The 17,763-nt window shown below is 29.4% G+C and overlaps 1 protein-coding gene across 1 annotated transcript in view; it reads left to right on the forward strand.

Annotated features, from left to right (window-relative positions):
- Window positions 1–3,710: 3,710 nt before the first annotated feature.
- Window positions 3,711–17,763, forward strand: part of LOC126739790 (zinc finger protein 888-like) — a 38,301-nt gene continuing 24,248 nt past the window's right edge. Inside the window, exon 1 of the mRNA XM_050445605.1 lies at window positions 3,711–3,852. Coding sequence (XP_050301562.1) covers window positions 3,711–3,852 — 142 coding nt within the window. The remainder of the gene's footprint in view (window positions 3,853–17,763) is intronic.

The following is a 17,763-nucleotide window of genomic DNA, read 5'->3' on the forward strand; positions in this document are numbered from 1 at the left end:
CACGCTAAAGTTTGCAGCTCTTGCTGGCGTTGATTGAATTAAAACATTTTGGATTATATGTGATGTAAATCTTTAGAAGTTACTATTTGAACTAAATAGTTTGTGGATTTGTAGATTATCCCATTGTAATATTTGTTTACTTACAATTTACTAGTTAATTTAGTAAATTTAGAAAACATATCCAGAATTATGTTTAACTGCTTTTGTTTTAGACCGAAAGTCCTGCGATTTAGACACAAATCGGCCAATTCCTTTAGTAGAACTACAAGAGAGTGAAAATATAACTACACAAGAAGAAAAACCCACAACAAAAAGACAAGTCAAAAGGAATAAAGGAAGTTTTCCGTGTCCTAAATGCACTCGAGTCTATATTAGGAAGGACTCACTACAAAGGCACCTAATGTACGAGTGCGACAAAGAACCACAATTTCCATGTCCATTTTGTCCACAAAAATGCAAGAGAAGGTCTCATCAAATTCGACATATTACCAGGCAACATTCCCAGCAAGTGGGGATGCTTCGTGAGAATAATCCCGATTGGAAAAATAATTTCTTAGTTTCCCAGGCTAGAGAATAAATCATTGGTTGTTTATCAGTAGTTTTTAAAAGTTGGAATTAGCAATTGAAGGTTACATAAAAACCAAAGTATTTATGTCAGAATGTAAAATATAACTTACCATACTTTTTTTCAAACATTTTTAGTTAGTATATATGTTGTTTTTCTTGTATTTGTATGCCCTTTTAATTCTACTGTTAAAATCTTCAATTATTTTTTTTTGTCTTGAATTATAACCTGGAATTATAAAAAATGACTTAGCATACACTTAAGTTATGCCTTAAAATATCGAAAAGATATTTTAGACTGTACTCGGTTTGAATTATTTATTCTATTATCTTTAATTAATGTATTGCCTTACATTATAGTTTCTGAAAAATCCAACTTTTGAAAACCTGTTCCTTAGGAAATATAATTTGTGTTGTAATAATTGACTACAGCTGTGAGCTTCTGCCTTATATATTATTTTTATAGGTATAAAAAAAAGGAAGAAGTATATAATATTAGCTTCACATTATTTGTATTTTATTTAAGATGATGTTTTCTGCTTTGTAAATAATTTTTGATTTACCGGGTATGGGGACAACTACATTACTGGGAAAAATATTTTATATTTTTAATAAAAAACATTTAATTTTGTATTGAGAGATTTATCTTATAGGGAAACACATTTAAGATTTTAGTTTTAATTTTGATTAAGTACTCCGGTATATCAATTTTAATAAGTTTCTTCAATGTTTTGCCTTAATTATAATTTTATATGACGACTGATATATTTAATAAATACTCATGTCATGTGTTCGTTTCTTATAATTTGTACTTAAATATAACTTGCACCGAATCTTACAGACTTTTTTTTAACTAATTAAGTTGTACAAAGAGCTTTTTTTAAATGATTGTAGGCGGGAAAAAGGTATGCCATAATAATTTTCAAACCATGTACAGTAAACCTTTACCAAACGGGATGAACATTTTCTTTTAGTATTTTATACTGACGAAATTTATTTTTAGCTCAAGATCTACGTTTACCAAAACCGTTGCCTCAATGGCCTCCAAATTTAGTATTACCCATGATGCTTTTGAGGGAAAATTTAAAACAATCAGTTTTTCAAAATATGGGAACTACTCAGCCTATGCAAAATCCTTATTTTGATTTATCCAAGTTACCCAGACCAAAAGGTAAGTGGTTAGGGTAATTTTGTCTAAAGTTTAAGCTTCAATAGTATGCTGTGTTCTATTTTGGTTATTATTATATGGAATATTTCTTACTATTAAAGATAGAGCATTTTAATTTTCACTAACAGATGCCACATTTATATCAACATTTTTAAGCTGGAAACAAAAATGATCTACATTCTTCTACTTTTACTCATACTTATATTTATTTTTATTTTAGTACAAAATACACTTATTACATACATATTAAAATCTACATTCAATAAACTCATTTCATTTAGTTCGAGCATTGCAAATAGCATCTGCTTGGTCTTATTTTCATTGTATAGCAGCCTATTTAAATAGAAACAAAGTACAACCCTCGCTTGTGCATCCCTAGATTCTAAAACTGCCAGTTTCCTTGTATTATCGGATTAGGCTATAATTATATCATCGGCAAAGAGAGTAAATCAAACATTTTTATTGCTTGCAATTAAGTCATTTATATATATTATAATTATTGAAAGATGATTGGTCCTAGTCTCGAGCCTTGAGGCACAGCTACATCTATTGGTCTCTCTATGTCACACCCTCTATGATGAATTTAATTATTTATTTTCAACGATTTATGTCTGATTTAAATTTCGCGCCAAAATTCTGAACTTTACTTCACTGAACTGATAAATATCGGTCACGCAGCTTCTTATATACTCGGCGGAACGCTGTTCTGGAAGATTCTCGTTAACCTTCAAGACGTCGTGCGGTGTGCCACTTGCGTCATATCGGAATTACATTAAAATTAGCCGGTTTCTTTGTGTTTACAATATTAAATCTACAGTTTTTTATGAAAGTTTTTGAAGTAGGATCTTATGCTGAACACAGTCGAAGGTCTCACCTAGGTCACAAAACACAGGGCTGCAGTGTAATGTTTTTTGTCAAAAACTTTTTTTATCTAAGAAATAGCATCTCGGATATCCATAACAGTGATCCTGCCTTGGCAAAATCCAAATTGATGCTCTGTTAACAGGTTGTTACTCTCAAAGTACTTCTCTTAATTCAATACATTCTTCAAAGATTTTTGATATCATAGAAGACAATGATAACGGTCTATAATTTGCACCAAAGTTTGGTTTTGTGTCACCGATAGGATTTGGTTTTGTTTTGGTTATGGTTTTTATTCAATTTTCTGCGATTAAAGAGAATAATTTATTGAAATTATCAGGGGACATCCTTGTGTACATTAGGGGACATATTTTTGTTTATATGTTCCACTTCTGAGGTATAGATTAAAAATTAAAAGTTTTGCTTTTAAGGGTGATGTATTGAAGGCTTTGTATAAGTTAACAAACAAGTAAACACTACTATGATTAGATATTTCTTCGTAGACCTTATCGTCTTAGTCAAAAAAGATGTGCGTCATTCGTCAAAGGATATGAGCAAATTTTTTTCTAATGGATCTATATTTTATTGTTGCAAAGAAAAATATATTTTCTCTAATAAAAACAATGTATAATAGTAGGAACCTAAAATGTTAAGAAAAGGTATGAAAAGACTGTGGAAGAACTTTGTAAAAACTGCAGTTCTATCTTCAATAGTAAGAAGAGATTTTGGGTTTACAACTAAAATGGAATACAGTATACAGGTCAGGGAGTTTAGTTTCAAAGAAGATGCTTTAAAAAAACTTTTGAAATACTAAAATCAACATGGTATGCATTTGGTTTTTATGTCACACTCTGTATATTTAAAATTATTGTCAAAATGTGATCGAAAAAGGGGCAAAAAAGTATATTTTATAAGACCTTATACTTATATTATTTTAATGAATTTACTCTTAATTTTAGGTTTAAAAATCCCAGTGGACAACAATGGTAGCCACGTCTGCCCGGACTGTGGACGCATCTACAAGTTGCGCAGCTCGCTGCGCAATCATCAAAAGTGGGAATGCGGCAAGGAACCCCAGTTTAAATGCCCCTTTTGCAGTTACAAAGCGAAACAGAAAATGCACATGCTGCGCCACACAGAGCGCATGCACAAAGGCATGGATTTGAGCGCGATCAAACGCGAAATGAACGCTGAAGATGACGGGCCCAATTACGAAACGCCCGAGGGTGTTAAGGATTTGTCTTTGAAGCGTTCCGATAGTGAGATTGAGGCCCAAAGTGCCTCTAAAAAATGATGAATTAGTGAATTTTTTGTTTGTTAGATTTATACTTATTGGTTATTTTTTTTAAATATTACGGGAGACCAGGCAGTAAATGAGGAGAACAAAAACCTATGAAACTGAGCCGATCTTTATGGAAATTTTGAATTAAGTTTATTTTACCTTACGGATCAAATGAGGAGCAACTTTTCAAATCGCATTTTGTCCAAAAAATACTTTTTTGGGTATTGACGGAAAACGATTTTCTTTTAAACCCTGCTATATATTTTTACAACATGGAGTTGTTTTGATAGAAATTAACGTAAAAACCCATTAAGCTATCTCAGTTAAATCAATATTTATTAGAAAATCTGGAAAAATCGAAAAAATGTTTGGACTTCAAGCGTGTTGATTCGTAACAATGTATAAAATTCGTTTTGTTTCGTTCAAAGTTGGACATAATGCTGTTTGTTCCAGTTTATTCGTTTTACAAAAAACTGGTATTGGTAGTGAAATTATTCGACTAAGAATAAAATGTCAACTAAGTACCAGGAATATGTTTTTTTTTTGTTTTTGTTTCATTTCTTCGAAAAATACAAACTTACAAAATAATACTAATGTTAATAACATACAAAGTCCACTTGAAAAAAAAAATCAAATTTGTTCCTGGTTAGGGTCTTCTTCGAGGCAGTCGCACATGGGATTTTCTTCACTACATCATCTGCAGGATCTGGAATTTCAGCTTCTGGTTCCGTCGTAGTGTTTAAGGCATGATCAAAAAATAAGAGCGAAGAAAGCGGGACTTTAAATTCCCAGTCTTGTCCAAATCTTGCACAAAGCAGCTTTCGCACATCAGTTTTCTTTTCTTCTTTGATGTTATTTACCAGTGGTATGTTACAGCGATCCTGCATATCCCTTATCAAAGTTTGGCCTCGTCTTGTTATTGCCATCGGGTGCTTCATAGCGTCGTCAAACATATAGGTGGACTCAAGTTTTATCTTAATATCAACGTAGCTGTTTTTTATAATTTTTTGTAAAAATATTCTTTTTATGTCACTAATTCCATCAATTTTTTTCGGTATTTCTCTGAGATCTTTGTAGTTTTTAAGGAACCAGTCTTCGCCTAAAACCCTGACAATTCCGTATTGTTGGTAAATTTTGATATAAGCCATGAGGCTCAACACCTCTTCAGTTTTTTGTAGATGTTTCTCAACTCGACCGAATTCCCTGTCAGCAGGTAAATAGGAGTGGCCGCGAACTGGGAAATATATTACTATCTGTTTTATGTTTCTTGGGGACTTTTTATGTAGCCAGTATGTTAAGGTATGGATGACATGTTGGTTTTTGTTTTGGCCTGCGCAGCCGTCCGCAAAAAGCCTAATTTGCATTACCGAATCTTCAATATGTACTTTTTCTAAAAAGTCTATCAAAGCTGAAGAAATTTCTTCAGCACCTCTTGCAGCTTGTGTCTCGTTTCAGACATAAAAATGTGGCTTTTTAGTTGCAACATCAGTCATACAAATAAAGTAAAATGAAATTTGTCTGAAATAGAAAGCCTCACCAATACTGACTTTGGGAATTGCTTGCACTTGTTGCAAGTCAAACACGTACGTTATACTCCCTTCTGGGATTTGCTTCATTAAAGTATGGAAAGCTTTAGCTTTCTTTTTGTTAATTACAATGTTTGAAATTAAACCTTCTTTGATAACACCATTTTCACAAGACTGAATTTCACTTTTAAGTCTAGCGCAATAGCTACAGGTATCCGAAGCGGGAGAGCCAAACCCTAGATTAAACTTTGTCTCAAAAATGTTCACGAAAGACGTTGTTTTACTTTCAACTCGTCTTCAACGGTAGTATTGTAAAGGTGAAGAAGTCGATTTATGTTCAAAGATGAATGCAAGTAAAGTCGACGGCTTTTATTTCGTGCATAATGACTTTCGCAACCTCACAAATTTGAAATAAACTCGTACACTTGCTTTCTTTTTGCAGAAAATTTCCGAAGTTTATGATTCCCTCCTCGTTTCTCTACGATCCCAATTCCAGATAAAATTCCGTCAGCAATTGTGTTTAGTTTTCGCTGACCGACCCCAAAAAACTTGGAGCATTCAGGTAGTCTCTGTTTTTCTCCAGATATTAAGAAATATTTAACTGCAACGCGATGTGGCTTGTTTTTTCTCACCTCACCACGAACTCGGCTGCGTTTTGGTTGAGCAACATCCATTAAAAAGGACAGTCTTTTATCTTGCTCCTTCTGTCTGGTTTATAAAAAACTTTTCTCTTTGCTTTTGCTAGGATGCTTCTTGAAATACTGAAACAGTTAAATTTTCCTTCTCTGTGGAGGCAGGGTGGTTGAAAATTAAGCAACAAAGGGTCAGGGTCTTGATATCTATAAAAAATAAGTATAGGTGTGAATATTTTTTATTGTAACAAACGAGCAATACTTACCTCTTCTCATAATCCATTTCCCTTTTTGTCTTTTGTCGTTACCTTTTCCTTGACCCTTCATTATAGTTGCCCAAAATAACACTGTTATCAAGGTTTTCCATTATAACGCACTTTAGCACCTATACTTTCTAGTTCCTAAATATTTTATTTAAAGAATGTAACTGGACAATATACACCTGTTCCACTGCAGAAACTTACTGAATTGCAGGTTATAACAAACAAAACTAACACAACACTAGCTTTATATATCAGCTGTTTTGTTCGAGACAGCGCCTTCTAGTGGCGAAATAGCATAATGCGTTTTGATTCGACTACATCTGTGGACAAAATGCATTTTGATGTGAACCCTATACTTTGCACGTCGATTACACAGTGACATAATGCCGTTTGAAACGTTTCATTTTTACAGGATTGTAGAACACAATAATTAATTTGCAAATCCGCTTCAAGCTCAATTTTGTCCAATTTGGACAAAATGCGTTTTGAAAAGTTGCTCCTCAAATGCTATACAGGGTCTCCCGAATTGCAGTGTCCAAACTTTTACAGCGCATTCTATATTCAGAATAAACCTCTTCTTTGCATTTTCAAGTAATTTGTGCGGGCTATAGCTCTGAGGGGGTGGATTTTAAGACACATGTTCATAGGAAAAAAAAGTCTTATCTTAATTCCAACAATATGCTCTTAAAATATTTGCACCGAGTTTTATAACATCCTGTATATAACAAGATAACCTTCAAAATGTTGACTGGTAATGTTGAATGTATTAACCTTATGTTCAATTTTGAGCATTCAATACAAAGCAACGAATATCAAAGGATGAATCTTAAAAATAGTAAGCGGCTGCGTATGATGGAATGTACATAATTACTACATTAACTAACATATGGCATAGGAAGATCAGAAATACCTCCCTAGCTCATATATTCCAAGCCTAGTACATAATTTTATCTTTTCTAGCATTTTTTTATATTGATAAAATTAATTTTTTTCTAAATACTTTTTTTGTAGTACTAGGCCTTTCTTTAATTTTCTTTTATTTATAATCTTTGCATGTTAATCTATATTCTACTCACTGCCTAAGTTACACATTTCTGCATTCAGTTTCAAAAAAATTCGGCTCCTCATTTACTGACCTGAGGTGATTACTTTACGGCAATAAAAATTTAATTTAAAGAAGATCGTAAGACCAGTCCATTAATTAATTAGGAAAATCTTATTGCCAAATCAATCGAGAACTTGGGATAACACACGTTTAATTGTTCACAAAACATTCCCAGTAAATTGAAATTAGCTTTTTCTGCTAATACATTTGAAATAAGTTACAATAGCAATATAGTAAGTAACCTTTGTACGGTGATATATTTTTAGGTTAGGTGCTTAAAATTTGGTGCATATGGTGCGAAAATAATTTTTACCCGCACGAAAGTTGCGGGTACGCTTTTTATTATTTAGGCTTTGATTTGGTGGCGTACTTTGCTCAAAAATTATTAAAAATCTACTTCTCACGAAGGTTTATATTATAACAGGATAAAACTGATATAAGTTTTTAATAAAATTTAAAATTATTTTTTATATAGTCGTTGTTTGTAAAACGTCATTAAAAGCTTAATGTGATTTTAGAAAACACAAATAATTTATTAATAATACTCACCATAAGAAATTTTGGCTGTTAATATAAATTAAAAAAAAAACTGTTTAATTCAATAATCATAATATGGCATATAATATTTTTGCAAAGATATACAGGAAAATTAAACTGGTGTATCATAAATTGTACCTTACAATGCACTTAAAATCTCGAAAGACATTACATTAAATAGTTCCTCTTTAGCCATAATTATTATGGAATAATACTCTTTTTTTTGTTAATAATTAGTTCCTACCGATGTATTTCTTATGACAATTCACCAGTTTTTTATTAATATACATAAATAAAAGTGCCTTAAAAACAGAGAAGTTTAGCTGGACGAGGTCTAAAAAAATTATAGAAATCAGTAAATGTTTTGATTATTTATTTGGTTATCCTCAGAGCCTTAAAAAGTTTAAAAGGTTAGACAATCAGAATAAAACATTCTGATTGAGATGTTTGCGGTCCACAAACCTCTCTACGTATAAAAAAGACATTAACTTTTGATAGAATATTATATAAAAATCATTCCTGTTTTATTTGTATAGGTGTAGGGTAAATTTTGCGCTTATAATATTATTACTTTCCAAATTTTTTTGATTTGGGAATAGTTCTAGGACAAGTATTTCATTACAATTTGATACCTGGTTGGCAAAAGTTTGGCATCTTTTCATTTCGATAATATTACAGTAAATATATTAATTCCAACTCAAAGCACTGGATAGGTTGTTGTTTTTATATTGAAAATCATACCTAAAATATAAGGTGAACATTGTAAACAGAGAGATTTTTGAACTATAGTGGAATACCTATTTTCAAGAATATTTGTTGCTACCTCTCGGTCTTGGCTAGACTTGGCTGCCAAAACCGTTAAATCGGTGTATTAACTATTAGTCTGCTATGTCTCTCATTTTTAGATATTATTATATTACTATATAATTTTATTACAATAATTAGGAACTTCATTATAATAAACATCATAATTCTAGTTCTATTCGTCTAAGGCGTTGTCAAAACCTTCACATTCAGGTTCATTTTCTACGTTGTATTTTTGCACTACATTGAATCATACTTAAGATGTATACATAGATTCATAGAGCTCCTGCGAGGACTACTATTGAATTTGATTTAAAATATATTGATTATTGAAAACGATGACGAAAGTAGAAACGTAATCTGTCGTAATTCCAAATTTTTGGAAATCTACCTGCATTCACTCATAATATTTAATAAATGACTACTGTGGATCTTCTTATATTGCAAGAAACAATATTTTGTTTTGCAAGAAATCTAAAGAAAAGCCCACTGACTTTATTGACCTATATGGAAGTTACATTTCTTTCTTATATTAGAGGTCGATTCTATTTTCGTAATAAAGGCCTGGCACAGAGTCTATAATTTTTTTAACATACATTAGGTTTTTAGATGATTTATATCAGATCATTTATATTTAACTTATAAGGCTAAAAAAATTATTAACTATAAAGGTGGAAACAGATTTTCTGGTTCTTCCTCCCACAAGAAATACCTATTTTTAAACCATTTTGAACATCAGGAATAAGTTTAAAGTAATTGCCTGTGATTCAAGTCTCCAAGGTTTTCTATTAAATTAAATATAAACGAGTAGATTACAATTCTGAATTTTCTTATACGATTCATCTCGGTTAATATTAAAACTTTCGTATACTTCAGTTTAATTTATTATAATTAGTATTTTATTCTGTTCAAAGGGTATCTTTAATCAAAACTGCACATTGAGAACCAAGGAATGCAACAAAATTATCCTATTCAACCTCTTTCTATTCGTAATTTCTCAGAAAATCGAATACAAATGGATCCAATGAGGTTTAACAGGATTGGTACTGACTGGCAGGTAGAGACTGTTGTAACTAAAACATTTTTTTTTCACGGTAGAACTTTTTATTTAGAATTTTTTTTCTAATATTAACGGTAAACCTTAAAAATATAAAACTCTGACAAAAAGCTCTTAGCTTCGACAACGCTATTTGAAAATTGTTGTTTTTTATTTCAGTCAAGTGGTTTTCTTCTTTATGAAAAGGCCTAACAAGTAAAGAAGGCAGATTGTATGAGTTTTTCATAGGTCATTTATAGAGAGCAACTATCTATTATATTAGTAGGTAATCGTAAAATTCGAAATAGCCTATCCAAGATATAGGAAATAGCTATCCAGCCTATATTTTTCAATGAATTGGAAGTAATCATTGTAGTTCAAGTCTATTTCATAGGACTATATACTGATTATTCTCAACTTCTCAGTCTTTATCTGAGTAACTAAAATCTTATTATTATCAGTCTTCGTTTTTGGTTAGAGATCTACAATTTATAAGCTAGAAATTAAAAAATAAAATCAATTAAGTCATTCTCTTGAACCTTTTTTACTCCTGTTATTTTAGAAAATTCTTATACTGCGTTGTACTATACGTAAAAGATAAATGGATTTCAAGAGATCTCGCCGGGATTCTGATCTATTAGAAGATATATATCACCTGACGCAATCCAAACAAACCTGTTGACAATTAATTTATTCTACATCAAAAGTTTTAGCAAAAAGAGGCTTGTATGAGTTTTTCCAATGTATTTCATGTGAGAAGAATAAATGAAAAATAATTTTCATATATTCTTTAAGCTCCTATACACGTAGTCCTTGGACAACCTTACTATTGTATATTTGGAGTTGAATTGTGAGTAAATATCTTTGACTTATAAACGAAAATTTAGATTGGATGATGGCTATGTCTATCATTTATCAATTTTAAATTCGAGGCAATGTGAACAAAGAACTAGAGGCTGATTTTATATAATTTAATTTTTTATCAGTCTTGGTATTTCATATATTTATTTTAGTTGTGAATTTCCATTGTTAAAAAAAAATATTACCTTAAAGAAGTTGGAGTTGAGTTTCTTATAACATTTATTTTACATAATTGAAACATTGAATTTTTTAATAAAAAATCTTTTTCTGCAAAAATTGAAATATCTATATCCAAATATCCACAGTTAAAAAATCAATGACTTAGGTCTGGTGTACAAACACATGCTTGATTGGTCTTCAGCAAGTTCAATCTGCTACTTGAAGTTGACAGTTATGATATCAAAAAATCAACTTGGCAGCATACTAATAATAATTAACGACTTAAGATGCCGAACTTTTTCCAACAAGCTTCTAAATTATTACGAATTTCGTTCTTTTATTGATATTAAAAATACTCCTTAGATTGTAGTTTACCATATTTTTGATAATCATGTACCATGTTTGGAAAACTTTTTTTCTATATTAAATAGATAGTTCCTAAAAAGTGATCGAGAGCTATATTTTCTTAAAAATCTAAGTGATGTTATACAACACAATATTACTCTTAGGGATTATTATTTTATTGTTTCGCTTTTTTTACAAACATATTTTTGAACGATACTGCCCCTAGAAAGTAATGTTCAGTAGGTATGATATCCATAGAAGATTTTTATAAAATTCACGGGAAAGAGTCTAGTATTAAATAGAGAATAATTTGGAAGAGAAAAATACGAAATGGATACCTCCTTTGTCATATAATACCACAAATGTCTACCTCAAATTTTACAGGAGGGCTCTGCATATGTCATTTATGTATATTTTTTATATTCTTTACACCATTTTTATCATGTGACGCATGAGCCTTTCAAAAATTCACTAAAAAATATGTTTGTCACTATATATTTGCATGATTTATTACATTATTACATATATTACTATTCTTATTATGTATATTTAAAATTGTGCTTTTTATATGGATATTATAAATATATTATACTTATTTTTAGCCTGGATATTATTATTAAATCATTTTCTTATTAAGATACGCCCAAAATTATAATTTTTTTTTACTTTTATTTTCTTTCGTAATTCAATCTGTTACAATTAAATTCATGAAGGAAAACAGTTAAAACCTGGCATAACTTAATAGGATTTGATTGCCTTTTAAAAAAATGCGTGCATTTAATCCTTAGCAGGACTTTTAAAATAATTTATATTAGGTAAGTTAACTAGTACTAAAATATTCGAGTATCGCTAGATGTATACAAGTGTCAGTTGCTTTTATTTTAAATTGGTGTGTTGTAATCTTTAAAATATATTTTTTTCAGCCTATTATTGCGACGCCTGTTCCAAATTTTATAAAACAAAAAGCTCACTACAAAGGCACAAAAGAATTGAATGTCAGAAAAGTGGAAAACACATATGTACCATTTGCAAGAAATCTTTTAAATATAGTTATGTATTGGCAAAACATACGAGTAGTACACATGTTTAATAAATACATTTTAGTGTTTTATTTTTCTTTCTGTTTTTTCCCTTATTTCTTTATCGTTTTTCTACATGTATGTTATTTTTAGGTGCTACCACAAGTAAAATACTTGCAGTCAAAAGGACTTTGGATGAATTATTTCCAGAATTAAAGAAGCAAAAAGTTGAAAATCTGATTAAAAAGTACGATACTCAATTTAAAATTCCAGAATTGAGAAGTTCCAGTTCCAGAGGAGAGAGATTTGTTTGCGATAAGTGCAATAAGAGTTTTAAATTTCACTATTCGTTTACTACTCATGTTAGTTTTTTGTGTCAAGGACGAAAATAATTCCACTTGTTTAGTTAGGAATTTAATTATTGTACAAGTAGCTTCGTTGTTAGTTATGTCAGACAATTAATAAATAGATAGATGTTAATATTTAATAAAATTTGTTTGAAAAAGTTTGCATTTTCATGGTCTTATTGATGAAAAAAAATAGGGTTATCATATGGTTATTGCTACCAAGATCTTATATTATTTATCTTGATACAAAATTATGTTACCAGTTGGTTTACTTTCTAGTAAGTTCATATTATGAACTAGCTAACTTCTTGCGGTTAAATAAGTATTATAGGCAGTCTAATAAAACAATAAATAACCACTATTTTAGAGCAAATTCGATGCCCAAAGTGTAACAAATTGTACAAAAATTCAAACACCTTAATTGCTCACATGTACCAGGACTGCGGAAAGGAGAAGAAATTCGTTTGCAAGGAATGCGGGGTTAGTTTTAAAAGGAGGCATAACTTAAAAACTCATATTGGTCGAAGGCATAGTAGGAAATCTAATGTGGATATTTCTGAATATTTAGGATGCTGAATTAGCTAACAAAATACGTGTAGAGGTTCAAATAATTATTTTTTGGCGAAGTAAAACTATTAATATTCTAGTCTAATTATAATCATAAATACCCCAAGAATTAAAAAAAATATATTTTCACTCTGTAAGTTGAAATAAAATGTATGTTTCACCATTTCAAAAATTGATATTAATATATATATTACGTTTTGTACTTAATAAATCCTTTTCTGTTTATTGAAATTGCGCTGTTTAAGACAGCAATTTTAATGAATAATTTCAATATATTACCATTCACACTGAATGGAAAGTCTACCTATTTATTTGTGAAAAAAAATATCATAAATACAACGTTTAATTTTAGGTGAAATTGTTTGTTTTTGTGGGAAAAGATTTAAGAATAAAAATTCCCACTCTGTACACCTTTCAAGGGACTGTGGCAAAGGGAAGGATTTTATTTGCGAATTTTGCACAAGGCAGTTCAAAAGAAAAGAACATTTAAAAATGCATGCTGCAAGGGTTCACAAAGAACTTATAACTTAGAGACGTGAAATTAAAAAAAAAAACTATAAATATATATTTTTATAAATTGTAGTGCAGTTTCTTTTTTTGATTTGTGATCAATAACCTCATTTATAATTTAACAAGATAAAACCAGGTAAAAAATATCATGTTTGTTATATTTTGCTATTTAAATAAAGTAATAATTTGTTTTTTCTAGATGCTAATTCAACATGTTCCAGCTGTGGAAAATCTTACAAAAACATACAGACCCTTCGAACACACGTTAGCCAAGATTGTGGCAAAACAAAAGCTTTTAAGTGTACCGTTTGTGCAAAGTTATTTAGACGACACTATCAGTTAAAGGTTCATTTGTTAGGCTTTCATAATCATGACAATGTTTCAGATATAGCAGCCTACATTGTAAATAATACTTCTAATTAATATATTTATTATGATTTAATATTAAATAAAATTATTCCCTATGTTTTAGCAAAATTTGGTTTAAATAAGGTATCAAAAACCCATTTGTCAACTGAATATTAAGACTGTTGAACGTGCATATATCAAGGACAAATATTATTTACTATAGCATAAATGGATACGATTCGAAATTAAATTTTAGTTTTTGTACCCACTACTATGTAAATTAAATAAAAATTATTGGTCGATTTGGAATATCTGTGTGTGTGCGCATTAGTAACTAAAAAAAAGGCATTGTAAGTAGGAAGCAAGATGAGTTTAATTGATAAAAAATTAGTATTACAATGTCTATTGGTAATAATAATAAGTTGTAAGTAACATGTATTTGTATAAAAACATTAATATCTCTATAAATAATTTAACTTGGACTTTTTTGAAGTTCAATAATAATAATAATAATACAGGGTTGGAAAATGTAAGTGTTTCTCCTTAGGTAAGTTTTATTATTAGCAAAAATTAAATGCAGTTGGTGATCGAACTCATATATATACTATAAGGTACAGTATCTCTAGAAAATTGTGTATTGTATTCATCTATTCCCTTAAAAACTGATATTTAAGGTGTCATAAAATATTTTTGTTAAATATTTTGAATAAACCAATTTTTTTATTTCTTTTTAAAAATTTATACATAATAAATTGCCAGTATGCAAAAAAATTTCTCTTGAAATTCATATTAATGGATTCAATTTATGCATCAACGAATGGGACCTTAAGAGTTATAGCATGATTAAGCATCGTTTAAGATTATTTTTACAATAGTACGGAAGTAGCAGAGAACAAGTAAAATTAAGAACCCATGATAGGCAAAATTTTAATACGAGTCAGTTGGCAACTCCAACATTTCCAGGGAATTCCGACGGCGTTGAAATTTACAAAACTGAATTTATTTGTACATCGAAAAAACACGATTCATCATGACTGGTGGGCTCTAAAGTTGTCAAGAAAATTATTGAAAATAAATAAAAAAAAAAGATCAATTTGAAAGACCACTAGTGTCTAATTAATACTAAGTAACACTCCACAAAATTATAATAAGAAGTGAAATTTACATCAGACAGGATACACGTTTTGCTTTACACAAAGCACCATCAACCTAAATTATGTGCTCAGTATGAGAGGAAACAAGTCATCGGTAATTTAATAAAGCTGAGATTTTCTTTAGCAAAATATAAAGTCCAGCATTATCATCTGATTTTAATACTTTTGCTACTGTACATCTTTTAATTCTAGCAAAATATCAATGTCCAACCTGCCAAAAACACTACAAGAATCCAATGACTCTCTCAGTTCATAGAAGCCAAGACTGCATGAGAACTCTTAAGCATGTGTGCTCTTGGTGTTTCAGTACTTACACTAGGAAATATGATCTCGTGAAACATTTAAGAAAAAAACATCCTGCTGAGCGTTAAATTATTATGTGCAGTTTAAAATATATTATTGTGATGTTTTATTGTAGCTGTAATTAAATTTTGTAAATATAAGTAAATAAATTATATTTTTTGAAGCTAATTTATCTTTTAAGAAAGGATCTTACAGTTGTGGTCTGACTTTTAAGAGTATTCTATTTTTTAATTAAAAAATCAAATTTTATTTAAAATTAGGTTCTTATTTCCATAATTACAGACTTGGGAAGGACTTTGCAGGCAAAGTTTAGGAAAACCTTTTACCCTCTGAGTAGTACATCCTGTAAAATTTGTTAAATAGGAATAGCAGTCAAATAATACGATATTATATATTAAATAGGGCTTTATATTCCTTATAGATTGCTGATCATTTTTGCGTCAAAAGTTTTCTACCTCAGAAATCAAACTGTAGTATTTTTGAATTTTGCCTTACAATTTCGGTGCATATAAGAATTAAATTTTTCTGTTTGCTCTGAAAAAGGTCTAATCTAGGTCGAAAAGTCGGCATTAACGGAAAAAAATATTTGAACAGCTGGGATTTTAATATATTCAGCATCCAGCTTAACCCTTAAAAATCAACACAATTTTACTTCTTTATTAAAACAACATAAAAAAAAATAAAGAGTGATATGCTTAGGAGGCACATGCAAGAGTGCGATGACAAACAAAGAAATGCATGTAAATTTGACACATGTTCAGAGCAAAATACTGCTTTTTTTTTACTCAATAAAAAAAAACAAATATTTTTTATTTATTTACTTATGACATCAATTTTTTATTGTGTTTGTTAACGATTTCTTATAGTTTTTTTTTTGTGATTTTTTGATCGTTTTAATTAGTTTTTTTTTGTAATGTTTCTTCACCAGTTAAGTTTTTCTATTTTTATTTTATTTAAGACTTTATTGAGTTTTTTTGATAGTATGTCATACATATCAAACTTGTTTTTCTCTATAAATGGTAATTTATTTAAATAGCGATTATTTATTATTATAGAATTGCTGACTATCACACAAAACTAGGATACATATGCATAAATTAAACCTTTTTGAATATAATATACTGCGTTATCTTCCAATTATATTTTTATTGCATCGTGTCCACTTAAGTTATGCACTCATGTGGGATATTTATGTTCATCATTTATTTTTGTATTCATTAGCTATTTGTTTGTTGTTTTTCTAAAGTAAGGATCTTTAAATTAAAAGAATTTTTTTTTCCATATTTTTATTTGTTTAAGTTTTTATGGATTTTTAATTTTTCACTTCTTTATACTTGTTTTCTAAGCAAATAGTTAAATGTTCCTTCTAATGCTTAAGATATTAGGATCTGAAAAAAATAACATATAATAAAAGAGGGCCAAAATATAGAAATATATTTATAAAAAAAAATTTATATTACAAGTAAATAATAATAAGAAAAACAGCTTTTTAACTGCCTAGAAGTATTAATAAAAAAATAATACTTCGGCAGAATAAAACTCTTAATATAGAAATTTTTTTTTACATCGAATTTAAAATACAATTTCAAATCAAAGAAGTTAAATCACTTATTATTGGAGTTTTGAGTCACAAAGTTATTTTTAAAGTTTTTTTAAAATATATTTTTGAAATAAACGAATTGAAAGGCTTTAATTAGAGACTTAATTAATACGTTTAATCTAGTTTATTATAACTAACTAGTTTATTCCTAGTTTTTTCCCGAAGATGCTAACATCGTATGCGAAACTCGCGTCGAGAGTAAAATATAGAGTTTTGATTGGTGGTAAAGCTCTTTTGATTTGAGTGTCACACCAAAGGTTCCAACCATAGCACTATCGCTTTCCTTAGTTTTTTGCAAACCCTCACTGTTTGCTCAAGTCGCCTATTATAGAAACGTTAATTTTATTTCACAAATACTTCTCTAAAATTTCTAGAACGTCTAAAATAGTTAGAACATAAGGGAAAGAAAATGCTCGAAAATTAGATATCGAATTTAATATGTAACTGCAGTGTCAGAACCTATAGATTCCAAAGCCTATGTTAACAGATGCAAAATATTCAATATTTATTTATTATTAGTGCATAACTCAAATAGACACGAGTTTTCTTAAGAATTTCTAGTGTTTTCCTTCAATATCATTTTGAATATTTCCAGATTTATCATTTTAACGACTCAGATTCATAATCTTATGAATGATCTCATTGGAATTATAAAAAAAAATAAAATTTTCATGTAACTTTTGATATAAAAAAATTACATTATAATAATTTAAATAGACATATTTTTTTTCCTAAGATAATTAATATTGTCATTCAAATTTATTTGTCTCTC

The sequence above is a fragment of the Anthonomus grandis genome, chromosome 8 (genome assembly GCF_022605725.1).
Source record: "Anthonomus grandis grandis chromosome 8, icAntGran1.3, whole genome shotgun sequence".
Lineage (NCBI taxonomy): Eukaryota > Metazoa > Arthropoda > Insecta > Coleoptera > Curculionidae > Anthonomus > Anthonomus grandis.